The following is a 14,876-nucleotide window of genomic DNA, read 5'->3' as shown; positions in this document are numbered from 1 at the left end:
GCTGAACTGTTAGTTAATAAAATGTAATGTTCTCAAACAAGAATTCATTGAGTCTTCAGAATTCAGAGTAGGCCCGCTGAAATGAATGCATGAAAGTTAGTTATGCCCAATAATTTAAACAGGTCATCTCTGAGCAGGACTAACACTGGATACAAACCAGATTTTTAACATTTTCATTCTACATCAAAACTAACCTGTATCCAGAACTATATTTATTTTATATGGCAATAATGTCCAGTTATTTAAGGCATTCGGATTACTGAATAGGGCTGCAATACGACCCAGACATATCCAGGATTTGTCCAGCCAGCACTAATATCATCTGGGCGGAATTTACGGAAATCATGAAAATGTCCAGGAAAACCTGGACATATGGTAACCCATGTCAGAAGTGCTGATTTTTCGGTGAACTTCCTTAAAAATAGCTCAAATGGCAGAAAGATCAGTCTGAAAAAAATGTACTTTGCAGTTGGCAGAATAAATCTACTGTAAAACTGTTAGGATATCTGTCTGCTGGAAGGAATACAGGTTAAACCTGAAGGGTTTGAAAATGGCTACTGATGGAGGACTGGTATTGTGAAATTTTGCTTTCTGGATAAAATTCTTTCTACCTTGAGAAAGCTACTGTGAAACGAGCTTTGATATCTTCTGAGTTTGTTTGAACTGGTATCTAATATGCTTATTTTGAAGAGATAAGCAAGCATTTCATCCCTTTAAGAAGAGATGATATGCATTATTTAATTCAATCCAGGGAAGAATGATTAATAGCTCCCAATGATAATGTTTTACTGACCAGCTCTGTTCAAATAAGATAATGTCTCCTGACGTTTTGTGTATGACATACCTTTGTTTCCAGATATTAAGAAGCTGGATCAAAGGAACTAATTTTTATGTACAGAGGATAGTAATGCAGTAAAATGAGGCCTTCGTGGTTATAGCAGGGATTTCACAGTCCCTGCATAACATAGTGAGAAAAGAAACAAAAATTGTATTGGCTGGAATTGAATGTGGTGACAGTAGTATCTCAAAGTCACATTTAGAGCTGTTGTGGGGAGGAAAATTTCAACAGCTGATGAAATGGAAGAGACTGAGAAGCTCATGCAACTCAGGTTTTCTTCAGTGTACGATGCTTTCTGTGACTGTTTTGGAGCTGTGGAATTCAAATAGCCATAGTGGGTAAACAAACTCAGGACTAGCCAAGTAGAACCATAGGTCCTTCTCTCTTGCAGGAAGCTCTCCAGGCCACCTATCCTCACTTCCTCAAAACTAGTCAACATGTTCTTAATTCAGAAATAGTGAATGGTAAAAAATGTCCTTGATTCAGTAAGTATCCAGATGAGGGGCTGATTGTTTATGCATAACTGAATTAAGAGTATTTTATCTGCTGCTGTTTACTATATTTAAAATGGTCCGGAGGTGGATTTTAATCTCCAAGTCCAATTCTAACTGTAGACATTTTCAACTTTCCCTTTAGACTGGTTTCATTGTTGCGAACATCATGGCTGCTGTCATTCTTTGTTGCAAGCCACTTTGGTTTGGGGTAAAAAGGTAAAGGTAAAGGGACCCCTGACCATTAGGTCTAGTCGCAGACGACTCTGGGGTTGCGGGGCTGATCTCGCTTTATTGGCCGAGGGAGCCGACGTACAGCTTCCGGGTCATGTGGCCAGCATGACTAAGCCGCTTCTGGCGAACCAGAGCAGCACACGGAAACATTGTTTACCTTCCTGCCAGAGCGGTACCTATTTATCTACTTGCACTTTGACGTGCTTTCGAACTGCTAGGTGGGCAGGAGGTGGGACCGAACAATGGGTCTGGGGTAGTGGTTCCCAATTAGCTAAGTACTGCGTACCACATGCTTTTCAAAAACCAAGCCATGGATCACCTACTTTTGGAAATTTTGATATCTCTATGATAGTTTTTGTTATGTGAATGGTGCCACGGACCCCCTGGGTGGGTTATGTGGACCCACAGGGTCTGTGGATCACCAATTGGGAATCACTGGTCTAGGGGACAATGAGCCATGCAGTAAGGTATAAATATAATAAACAACTTAGTAAAAATAGTTGGTCCTACACAGCTGAGAACGAATCTCGGTGAGACCGCCGTTGAAATAAAACAAATTAGCTGTAACTAAGTGTTTGACAGACATGGGTGAATGCACAAATCTTCACAACTCATCCTGACAGAGTACTTTCAGTTGCAATTTGTGCCCACTGAATAGCCTTCACTTAGCAAGCAACCTTGAAAGCACTTGCATTCAGCTCAAAGAATTTGCAGTAATTCTACTCTTCAGCTTGGTAGAACACAGCACAGACTAATAGAACATTTGCTGTTTATAACAAGTGAGACGATTTATCCTGTGACACGGGTAACTACTGGCAAAAAATGTAAAGCCAAACAAAAATGAATAAATAAACAAGCATGACATTTAAAGCTCGCTTGAAATGTTAGTACTTTATCACAGAGATAATTCAACCCCATTTTAAACAGCATTTGTACAAACCAAATAGTAAGTAAAACACTGTAACGTATGCAAAATGCAGTTTTAACTTTAGTGAGATAAAATCACTATCCTAAAAGGAAATATGCATTGCCTAAACTACTATAAACCAGATTCTGTATGTTTTAAACATACATTCTAAACTTAATACATATTCCACCATGCCTGACTCTTCACAAATTCTAAACTTCTTCTTAACATTGTTTATTCTTGAGGAGAGTGTCAACTCAAACTCCTTGTGGTCAAGGAAGGTATGCATGCTAACCAGATGTGGATAGCAAGATACATAAAACAGACAAAAAATTGGAGTATGTGGCTGACAGGAAAAATGGGTTGCATGTGCAAGATCAGAAACAGCATGTCTGTTTTGTTGGGATTCAATCTCAATCTGTTAGCCGCCACCCACCCATTTACTGTGGAATAAGGTGTGCATGGATAAGCAATAATATTACAGCTGTTATTAAACTGACAAAATATTGTACCTGTTATATATATGAGGGCATCCCAAGGCACCTTCCCCTCTTGACAATAAAGATTGAGGTTCAATAAGGCGCATTCTCTGTCACTGTCATTAAATTCATAACAAATGTTCCAGCCAAGAGGTCCAAATTTTTTCCTCTCCTTGAAGATTAAGAGACAACAAAGAGATTAAACTAGGTTTGATCAGTGTCTTCTGAACTTCACGACGTGGTTTTTGTGGATTTTTTTTTATCGTAAAATGTAAAAGATGTGTACATTCTGAAGAGAAACCAGAGCACAGTGTCCTTTTAGTGTAACAATTATTTGCCTCCCTCTGCAATCAGTTTGGCTAATTTCCTACTGAGTGCCATTTCATGGATTATTTCATTCATTCATTGATCCTGTTAAACTGTGATCATTCTGTCAGGTAGCACAAACATGCTCTAGGAAATTAACTAGGAGAAGGGCTCTTTTGGTTTTGGAAAATGTAATGAATATACTTATTCCTTACTCAGGATTTTATTTTATTTTATTACTGCACCTAGTTTGCATCTGAGATATGCACCATTAAGGATCCTTGTTGATCTGGAGACCAAGCTGAAGGGCAGGGCTTTTTAGATACCAGCAGTGTATGGCAAGTGTTCTGGGAATCTGGGAGGACTAACTAGTAATGTCCATAGATCAGGAAATCAACCAGTTTTTACAGAGTTGAGTGGGTGTGTGGAAGGTCTTGGCTGGGTTGTTCCTCCTTGGCTCTGTGATTTTTGGGAAAGCTGTTGTTTCTGAATGGCTCAGGAATCATCACAAAGCAGAGGAAGCCGTGGGAAACCTGGTATAAAAGTTAGATGGAAACACTAGCTGCTCAGTAAATATTGACTCTTCTACAGGATTTTACTACAGTGGTACCTCAGTTTAAGTACACAATTGGTTCCGGAAGTCTGTACTTAACGTGAAGTGAACTTTCCCATTGAAAGTAATGGAAGGTGGATTAATCCGTTCCAGACGGTCCATGGAGTACTTAACCTGAAGCGTACTTAACCTGAAGTGAACTTTCCCATTGAAAGTAATGGAAAGTGGATTAATCCGTTCCAGACGGTCCGTGGAGTACTTAACCTGAAGTGAACTTTCCCATTGAAAGTAATGGAAAGTGGATTAATCCGTTTCAGATGGGTCCACGGAGTACTCAACCTGAAGCGTACTTAACCCGAAGTATGAGTGTAATTGGTTCTGGAAGTCCGTACTTAACCTGAAGTGAACTTTCCCATTGAAAGTAATGGAAAGTGGATTAATCTGTTCCAAACGGGTCCGCGGAGTACTTAAACTGAAAGTACTCAAACCGAGGCATACTTAAACCGAGGTATGACTGTAATCAAAAACACTGTACAGTACATGAATTCAAAGCTCCATTCAATGAATGTCTATTCAGAAGTAAGTTCTATTGCATTTACTGAGACCTACACCAATTCTCAAGTATGTATAGTATTTCAACACTACTACCAAGGGGAAGCATCTATATTTCAAAATTAGAAATGCCCATGTTTCCAAAGCGAAGTTCTTTGGACATAATCAAGATAAACTGAGGCATAATTGTGTTTCACTGATATCCACTTCTGATCCAACTGCTTTAGAATTCAAAAGGAGCCTTTTCATAAGTGAGACTATTACAAATGCATTAGAAATGGAACTTCTAACTTTTACAGACTGTTCTGGTCTAAAATCTGTACATTTCTGCGACATTTTATTGCACACTTCAGCAAAAATGCAAAATTTACAGGTTGTTTTATTTCAGTACAGGAAACTTGGATGTAGCCCCAGATAACCCCATCTATCTCTATCCTTAGCTCTGTGAAAATGTGACACAAAGGACACAGAAAAAACTCTAGGAGAGACAAATGAGAATCCTGCGGGGGGGGGGGGAGGAGGAGGCTCTCCTGATTCTCCCTTCTTACATGTGGGGCACAGAGTAATTGGACAGCACATTTCCCTCTCCTCAACAGCAATATGCCTTTTGGATTAAATTAAAGCAATAAATATGCTCATCTACTGCTGTAAACGCAGCAAACAGGAATTGCATTTTCTGTATGCAAGAAAGAACTATAATGGAATGAAAACGTTGGCGGTAATGAGTTAAATTCTACATTGTTGATTATCAAGAATAGTTGAAATACGCGAGAAGTGAGAACTAATATACCTGTTGGTGGGGTGGGGGGAAGTCCGAGCTGGAGACAGCTATGTGTTGTTTGGACTAATATGTAATGTATAAGTTGCTGAAAATGGAAAATCAATAAAAATTTATTGGTTAAAAAAAAAAGGAATTGCATTTTCTGTCCTGAGAAACATTTGAAAACATTTGCTCCTTTAATTTTCCAATAATTAAAAATAACTAATGAAAATATTCATATAAGAAACTCGTGCCTAGACCTTAAGATTGTGATAAAAATGGGATAGCCCCCACCTGCGCTGCTACCCACAGTAATGTGGAAGAAAGGCAGAATACAAATTTGTGGAGAGGGAGAAAGAAAGAGGGGATATATGTTTTCTGAATAGCGTAACATCTACTGAAGCTATTGCTGCTGCTGCCCTTTTCCCATATTCTTAAAATAATAAGAGGTACCTGAATGATAGCATGGAAGAAACAAATGCCAAAGATTATTTTTCTCCAGGTTTTCCCCAGGATATTTTCTTCAAAAAACGAAGATGTCATTTCTGTGAATGCTCGTCTGATGTTTGCCCGTAGACCTTTCGGGGGTTCATTGGTTACCTGAATACACACAGATATAAACAAATGTTTTGTTATACACTTACTAGACTGACTGCTAAACATCTGCACTGATAAACTGGCCCAAAGCGGCAGAATAATATTCTTGCGATCCTAGGATAACATTACAGTTTGTAATCCTGCCATGAAGCAGTAGTTACAAATATTTACTTGCACAGATACAGTGGTACCTCGGTTTATGAACACAATTGGTTCTGGAAGTCTGTTCATAAACTGAAGCAAACTTTCCCATTGAAAGTAATGGAAAGTGGATTAATCTGTTCCAGACAGTCCACGGAGTACTTAAACTGAAGCGTTCATAAACTGAAGCGAACTTTCCCATTGAAAGTAATGGAAAGTGGATTAATCCGTTCCAGACGGGTCCGCGGAGTACTTAAACTGAAGCGTTCATAAACTGAAGCATGGGTGTAATTGGTTCCGGAAGTCTGTTCATAAACTGAAGCGTTCATAAACTGAAGCGAACTTTCCCATTGAAAGTAATGGGAAATGAATTAATTCGTTCCAGATGGGTCTGCGGCGTTCGTAAACCGAAAATTCATAAACCGAGGTGTTCATAAACCGAGGTTCCACTGTATAGGACTGAGCTACATAGGTTTGCCTTCTAGTTTCTCACTGTGTTGTCACGTTTAATTTATGAATTAGCAGCTATCTGTATGCAAACTGTATTTTATATTCAGAAGGAGGCTCACAGCTTTTAACCATATTAATGCACTGATTGCTTACCCCAGGAAATATATGGAAATGGAACTCTATGTTATGACAATAAGGAAATTTAGAGCAAAGAAAACAGAAATCAACTTATGCAAGAGGGGGCAGGGGGAAGCAACCAATATATATGCAAGTAGAATAATGCAAGTAAGAATTGATACGACAAAACAACTCCTATGGGTTTTATTTGGAAATTATATTTTTAAGCTCCTAGATATTGGGTTACTGGAAAACTGCTTTAACAAGTAGAAACCAATTGTAGCCACAGGTAGCATTACTAAAATTAGTAGAGGTAGTGCAGTTCATGGTAAGACAATTTTTCTGCAAAATCATATGAATATAATACTTAAGTAATGCAGAAGAAAAAGAAGTAATTGAATGGAACTTTTCTCATGGGACGCATGTCTCCCCAACCTGTCTGGTCTTTGACCGCAATAAAGATTGATTGATTGTCTCCCCAACAAATTCAGAATGCTTTAAAAAGCAGTAACATATGGGGCTCAACTTTAAATGCACACTGCTTCTCAGCCTAACATGCCTCACAGGGTTTTTGTGAGGCTAGAAATGGAAAGGATAGAACCTCCTTGAGCTCCTCAGGCAAAAGGTGGCATATAAAATGTAAGAAAGCAAGCTGGGGATATAATTCCAAGAGCAAGGAAGAGATGGCAAAGACAAAACTGCATGGAAAAGTGGCCTCCTATCCCAATATATCCCCTGCCGCTTACTGGCCTGTACCTCGAACGCCATCCTAGGACAACTACCTACATGATGCCCCCTTTCTTCCTTTAGTCCTCACCATTAACCAAAATGAAGCCTAAGTTTGCATAACTCAATTGTGCAAATTCATTCCTTGTCATCTTTGCCTCTTTCATCCTCTCTTGTCTCCTCCTCTATCACAATTTAACCTGTACAGGGTCTGTTTTTTCGTACTTTTGTTTCCCCCCCTTACGTTACTTTTTTAAACAAACAAGCAAATAACTAGGTGTCAAGGAAGTAGATGCCTAAAGCTGATCTGACTACTCGCATGGAGGTTATAGCAGTTATTTTACATCTCCTATGTTCCTTATTTCCCAACTTTGGAGACAGCTAACCGCTGCCTCAATGAGTACAACCCCACAATGTTCTGGGTGCTTTTTATTCTGGATTTGCATTTCCCATTTTACTACCTTGACAGAATTCTGAAGGACAGTGACAGGGAAGATAGCACATGGCATGGAACTCAAATAGAGTCTGAAGCTTTCATGGATAGAGACATCTGAAAAACAAAACATTTTAGTCACATGACGGTTTAAGGCATATTACGTTTCAGAATAAAGTGAAGCTCTAAACCAGTGTTTCCCAACCTTGTGCCTCCAAATGTTTTGAGACTACAATTCCCATCATCCCTAGCTAGCAAGACCAGTGGTCAGGAATGATGGGAATTGTAGTCCGAAAACAGCTGGAGGCACAAGGTTGGGAAACACTGCTCTAAACTGTTTCCCATAGAAAAAACAGTGTTTTAAATGTTATGGGCACTATCTAACAGTCAGTTTTCTCACCAATTCCATTTCATTTCAACAGGTTATGTTAAGCGGGATCTAATTAATTTACAATGTGGGGATAACTAATGGTGGCCCACTTAAAATAATAGTTGTAAGCATAATGAAGATAATGCATGAGATCAGTTTTAAAAATGATAAAGATGGTGATTAAAAGTGAATGAGTACCACAAAACCCAAAATGAGGACACTCGTTTTAGAAGCTATTTTTAAAAAAAAACCCTACAACACCCCCCCTCTTTTTTGAGGTATATAGCATGCCTGAAACAGAAAGGTGGGGAACATACTTGGCTCTGTAAAAGTTTTTATAAGCTCTTCCATAGCTAACATCCATGAAACAGCAAGGTGACAGTTCTGCAGAAACACCCAGTTTCCTGATTTCAATGCATCCTTAATCATTCTTTCTGCAATAGGTCCTTGACCCTGTCCTAATGAAATGGACTGCACTCTGAAAGACAGAATATATTTTGTTGGTATTCAAATTACATGTAGTTTGCATATATTACTTAGATAACCTATGCACACTTTTTGAATTGTGTGGGTACACAACTCAAAAATGCTTACTTCTAAGCAAATGTGTTCGGACTGCATTGCTAAATAGTTCAGACATTTTATCTATTACTTAGGCCTCCAAATAAAAAGAGCTCCACCTTCAAATATTCATATATGGATTGGAGTCAAATGCAAGTATATTGCTACCCACCAGTTTTTTTGTTATATCTCTTTTCAAAATCAGTTTTGGTAAATACAGTAGATTCCTTCCTGGTTGAAAGTTTAAGTTACCAGTAATTTTGTAAATGATTATTAGTAAGACATTTCTATGCAAACTGCCTCCTCCACTGATAGGAACAGCTACAAAACTTTGAAATTTTACAGTGAAAAATCCCTTGGGCTAGAAATGTGACTTTTCATTGTCAAGTAAACTTCTGTTCGAACATGGCTGGCATATTTAAAAAGAAGTAGAAAAATAGTATAAATCTATGGTAGATCTCATGTCATTACCGTGTGAAAACTGGAAACTCTGATACCTAAAGAAGGCGACCAAGGCTAAGATTAAAGCAGTGTACATGTTATTTCTAAAATCCCATTAGACCTTGTTGATTCAAGAGAGGAGGACAGACTTTTGTGGCTCCCAGGTATGACAAAAGAATACCACAATGTGTGCCCTTCAGTCACTTCAGGGAAGGGAATTTGCCCCCTGTTGCTCTGTGGGGCAATGAGACCACAACAGTGCAGCTAAAAAGATAGTGTCAGCCTGGTTGTCCTGGTAATAGTGACACATCCCCTCATCTCCCCAACTGATTGGGGGAAACAACTGATGTAGCCAAACCACAGTTGGATTACTGTAATGCAGTCTACGTGGGGCTACCCTTGATGCAGAATGTGGTGGCTATGGTAGGTTGTTTGTAGAGGCAAACTACTACTAGGATATAACACTGCCTGATACGCCGATTTACATTGCCTGAAACGCTGCAACCAGGCTGAGTTCAAAGTGTTGGTACTAGCCTACACAGCTCAGGACCAGGTTACTTGAGAAACTGCCTCATCCTTTATAATGTATATTTTTGTATCTATTGGAACAGAATCATTAATAAAAGTTAGAGAGATCCTACCCAAATGTTTCATCATATGGAAATCAAATACAGTAGTACATATAATGAAAATATATGATCTATACCTTTCTGAATATCCCCGTTCTTTTGCAAACCTCTGGAAAGCCCCCATGGGGTCAGAGCCTGTACTCAAGATGAACACCAGTGGTGTTGAAGGAGACATATCTTGATAAAGAGTTGCCAAATCAACTGGGGGATTCTCTATGAATTGTTTCCCAAGGTTCTCTATTACAAATTCAGTAAGTGCAGAAACAATCTATAAATGTTAAAACAGCCGTTTTACAAAAGCAGGGATTAAAAAAGAACTGGTTTCATTTACATCATTCATTCATTCATTCATTCATTTTATTTATTACATTTGTATACCGCCCTTTGTCTGCAGATCTTAGTGCAGTTCAAAACATAAAAATGCAAGAGAAAAATACAAAATAAAACAAGATGGACCACTCCCCACAAACCAATAAACCTTCTCCCCCCCCCATCTCCTCCCACAAACACATTAAAAAGAATATTTTGCATAACACATTACTATATTGTACCAGGGCTTCTGTTACATACAAGTGATAGAGAAAATAATATTGTTTTGAGTCTATGCGTAGCTCAGAGGCACCCTGGGTGACTTGAAAGATGGTCAGGGGTACCGCAGACAACCCTGGCCTCCATCCCTCTTTCCTTCCCTCCCTCCTCTGATGCTCTCTCACGTTTCTGCCTCCCAAAGGATTGCACAGCTGTTTGTTGCAGCAACCCTGGCTACAAGCTCCCCAGGCGAATGGTGCCTATGGGGCTGGCCAGGGATGCTGGTTGCCAGAAGCTGCGACATCCTCTGAGTAAGCAAGCAAGAGGATGAGAGAGGCTGGGCAAGCAGGCAGGCAGGCCTGCCCGGAAGCAGGTGCTGAAAGGGAGCCTTCCCACCATGCAGGCCCAGCAGCACCCACTGCTGCCTCCCAAGACTGGCCTCACGTTCACCTTGAGCCAATCTCTGTTGGGCCACTAAGGTTGGGGGCATCCTCTTCCCAGGTTCCTATGGGGCAGTGTGAGGAGGCACCTCTCTCTTTGGGGCAGTGGGGAGAGCTCAGAGGCCAGGGGCAGTGGTACTCAGAGAGGAGAGAGGGGCAGTGGTACCAAGGAGAGGAGAGAGGGCTGAGGGAACACTCCACAAGGGATGATGTTTGAAAAGGGGTGAGGGACTGCTGGCTCTGCAGGCAAGGGATAACATAACTGGGCTTCTGAGGAGTACAGCGCATTTCCCCACAAGGGAGCCACAAAAAGTATGCAGCCACGGACTCAAAAAGGTTGAAAGGTTGGCCTAGCTAAACTGAAAAGTCCCGTGTTTGTATTTTACAGTACAGAATTAGTTGTTTTCGGGTACTGCATGTAGCGAACTCTGGAACACTTAAAAGAAACAACTGTTAGAATATATCGTAACCATTATATGCTTCCCACTGGCATCTCCCTGGCTGAGGTTGTTGCCAGTGTTGTGTTGGAAGAACCTAGGAATGTGGTCTTGGGTAACTGCAACATCTATGCTCAGGATTTCATGGCAACCATGGGACTCTCCCAGTATGCCTATCTTAACTGTTAATAGTTAGAAAGGTTGCATAATTATTATCACCCTAGCTTTTGAGATATGTATGCTGAATGCAGTGGCACAGTTATGAATGGTATAAGACAAAACCTTATCTTGCCTTGCCTTGCCTTAGCTCAGTGGCACAGTACATGCCTTGAGTGCAAAATTTCCCCATCTTTGATTTTTGGCATCACCAGCCAGGGCTGGGAAATAACTCAGCCTGAAACCCTGGAGAGCTATTGCCAACGAGTGGTGATAATACTGAGCTATGGACCAATAGATTGACTCTGTATAAGGCAGCTTCCTATGTCTCTATGTCCTATTCTAGAGTCACAGCCACAATTAGTCACACACCTAGAGGGAGGCAGGTACAGGCCGTATTGCCCATATGATTGCTTATTGTTGAGAATGAGGCAGATGAGCTCTTCCATCTCTTGCAAACTGCATCACCCCTAAGATAGTGCCTTGAATTGTTAATGGACACGGCTTACCTTTTCTTCCATAAAACACTTCACCACAATTAATTTCTGAAACATGGTCAGCCTAGTGTCCCAGGAATCGTGTGATTTATCGTCTCTTTTTTTACTGCTTTCCGTTTCAGTTTCATAGCCTTCCCATTGTTCTGGGTTAATACGAAGCTCAAGTTGTCCTACAAAAGAGTATTATAATTTCAAGCCACTTTAGCTCACCCTTTCCTAAAAGAAAATCATTATTCAGGTAACATTGGGAAAGCCGTAGCTCTATCCAGGGCCGTCTTAAGCACATCTGGCGCCCTGGCGCGAAGATCCCTCCGGCCCCCGCCCCGTTTCGCAGCACAGCTCTATCAGATATGTAACAGTTCTGAAAATGGCTCTATCAGATATGTAACAGTTCTGAAAATACATGGGGTTAGTTCTTAGCAATTTTCATTTTTCTGAACAAGATAAGCATAATGAGAATACTGCTGTGGACACTGATGGGATGAAACAGAATGTGTTTGGTTAAATTAAAATACAACATCCATTTAAAATTGACAACTAAATAATTTGAAATTCTATGGAATTTCTGGTGAGAATTTAACTGCACCACTACATACATCAATAGTCCTGGGGTAGCCAACGTGGTGCCTCCATGTTTTGGACTACAACCCCTTATTAACCTGTCCCAGTATGGCCACTGGTCAAGGATGATGGCAGCTATAGTCCACATCTGGAAAGTATTACTACAATAATAATATTTTTTTGTACTTGTTAGTCATTTTCTTTATAAAACAACCCAAAGTGATTAATAAAATAGTTCAAAGATTAAAACCAAAACCTAACCAAACCAGAATGCAAACCTAAACACACTTTCGTAGGCTCAAAGGTCAAAACAAACACTTCCAATTGAGCCCAGAAACAAATCACACTTCTATTTGATTTCCTTTGTGTGGAAATAGATTTTAAATATATATACTGTACTGCAAGTCAACTGGAATATTTTAATATGTCCCACAGCAATGTTATTCACTTAAGATGTCATCTAGTGTGAAAACAACATGTATAACAAATAACTCTTGTCAACCCCTGAGCAATAATCAAACAGAAAAAAAAGTAAATTCAAGTTACACTAACAAAAATCTATTGAAACACAGAAAAACAAATAACTAATATTCAAAAGCAGGCAACGTATCATAGAAGTAAGCATACAACTCTCTCATGTGTAGATGCATGATAGGAAAAGTCCTTTACAATCCCATTTCATATTTATCATGTTACCTAATTTAATAAAAATGTGCATCGTCTGTATGTCCGTTTCAATTCCTGCAAAACATGGCAGTGTTTCATCTAAGTCACAGCACATAAACCACGTATTATCTTCAAGCCATGGAATCTCAGGTTTTTCAGTCCGCTCCTATTATAAATAAGACAGGCTATGTCAAGTAGTGTGGTGACAGGTTGCGTAGAGTGTGCAGTCTGACAATTTATTATTTCAAATATGAGTACAGCAGAAAAAAACCCTCAAAATGAAGACATAGGGTTTTTTTAAAAAAGGAAAAACACTTGATATCATGAAACAAGTGCTATAATTCTAAAACATGCCCACTTGAAATTATGAAGAACTTATTTTCAATTAAATATAGTTAGAAATTGTGTATCAAAAGTATGAGGTTTTGTAAAACATAATTATAGTTTTCAGTAACATTGCCTTTCTAATCTAAGGCCACTTTATTAGTGTTAAATAAACATTAACAATAGCATACATGGCCTTGAGATTCTTGGAGGAAAGCTGGGATACAAATGGAGATAACGATGTCAGTTATAAAAAAATAAAAATAACAAGCTGGTTATTAAAAAATAACATGTACAATAAAAAAATCAAACCGACATTTGCAGTATTATGTCATATATATGTACGTACATGTATGCTAGGGCTGTGCACCTGAATTGGCTAATTCCCCAAACCAAACTGGGCTGATTTGGGAGGATCTGGGTGTTGGTCACATCAGGGTGAGACAGCCCTGGAACGCAAAAAGGACCTACCTGCACCCGCATCTTCATTAAAGAACATAGGGATGCAGGTGAGATGATGCCTTTCCCACCCACCTCTCCCCCTGAAGCAGTACTACACAGGACTAAGTGCTCCTTCTTAAAAGCTGGTAAGCAGAGAGGACCCAATGGTGCCAGTTGTGGCTCCATCACAAATGGCCGTCATGTGTGCAGGGGAACTGCTTGCAAAGGAGGAGACCCCCTCAGGATCGAACCTGCCTGCCCATGGTCAGCAAGGAGGAGAAGACCCAGCGTCTTCTCCTTTCCCCACTCTCTCCCACCTTAGTTAGCCCTGTCTCCAAATCCACGGCAAGGCATGGGTGGCACAAGTGGATCAACCCAATCCAGGGGCTATGGATTGGGGCCACAGGGCAAAACTGGGAGGGCTGTACACAGTCCTATATATTCATGTTTTCAGTCTGTTGCACTCTGGAATAAGCAGTGATATGTAGCCTTCTGTGATGAGTTATCCAAACACTCTGAAGATAAAGTTGCTCGCATGGCTGGGAGCCTCTAGCTTATGCAGTTCCATGACTAGCTGCACCCAGAGCATTGACTGGTCTAGTTTTATGGGACCACATTTGGTGGTTGAAAGTGAGGATACAGACAACACGCTTGGTGAAGTTCAGTCTGCCACCTGTGCGCATGACCCTATCTTTTCAAAGTCAATTACATCTAAAAGGGAGAGGAAGTCTGGTTGGGTCTAGGAAGTTAGACATTCCTCTTGGACAGAAAGGGTAGTATCAGCCTCCTATAAAGATCACTCTTAGGTCACTCAGGAGGAAACCTAGCCTGGACCTGGAAGATGTAAATTATAGGAACCAACAATCCCTTTATGGGCAAGTGGCTCAAGAATGTGGTCATTGTCATTTTGGCATCCCCAAACTTCGGCCCTCCAGATGTTTTGGACTACAATTCCCATCTTCCCTGACCACTGGTCCTGTTAGCTAGGGATCATGGGAGTTGTAGGCTAAAACACCTGGAGGGCCGAAGTTTGGGGATGCCTAGTCTATATCTATTCTAATTACCGGTAGGCTTCAGGCCTGGTTCTAGAATGGAAACTGTTTTGATTGCCCTCTGGATTTGAATCTGACTGAAAAGAATAGGGGGCATTTGATCCTGTTAATTTTCTTGGACATCTCAGTGGTTTTTGACATCAGTGACCATGGTATTCTCCTGGATAGGCTGACCTTTTCGATAAGCTG

At 40.2% G+C, this 14,876-nt stretch overlaps 1 protein-coding gene across 1 annotated transcript in view; it reads right to left on the bottom strand.

Moving 5' to 3' along the window:
* Positions 1-14,876, bottom strand: part of DNAH6 (dynein axonemal heavy chain 6) — a 116,200-nt gene that overhangs the window by 17,977 nt on the left and 83,347 nt on the right. Inside the window, exons 62-68 of the mRNA XM_035141059.3 lie at positions 12,901-13,036; positions 11,656-11,813; positions 9,663-9,853; positions 8,272-8,432; positions 7,613-7,701; positions 5,574-5,720; positions 2,983-3,121 (exon numbers count right to left, since the gene is read on the bottom strand). Of these exons, the coding sequence (XP_034996950.3) occupies positions 2,983-3,121; positions 5,574-5,720; positions 7,613-7,701; positions 8,272-8,432; positions 9,663-9,853; positions 11,656-11,813; positions 12,901-13,036 (1,021 nt within the window). The remainder of the gene's footprint in view (positions 1-2,982; positions 3,122-5,573; positions 5,721-7,612; positions 7,702-8,271; positions 8,433-9,662; positions 9,854-11,655; positions 11,814-12,900; positions 13,037-14,876) is intronic.

This window comes from Zootoca vivipara, chromosome 15 (assembly GCF_965207765.1).
Source record: "Zootoca vivipara chromosome 15, rZooViv2.hap1.1, whole genome shotgun sequence".
Lineage (NCBI taxonomy): Eukaryota > Metazoa > Chordata > Lepidosauria > Squamata > Lacertidae > Zootoca > Zootoca vivipara.
This window is presented reverse-complemented; position numbering and strand designations above follow the sequence as displayed.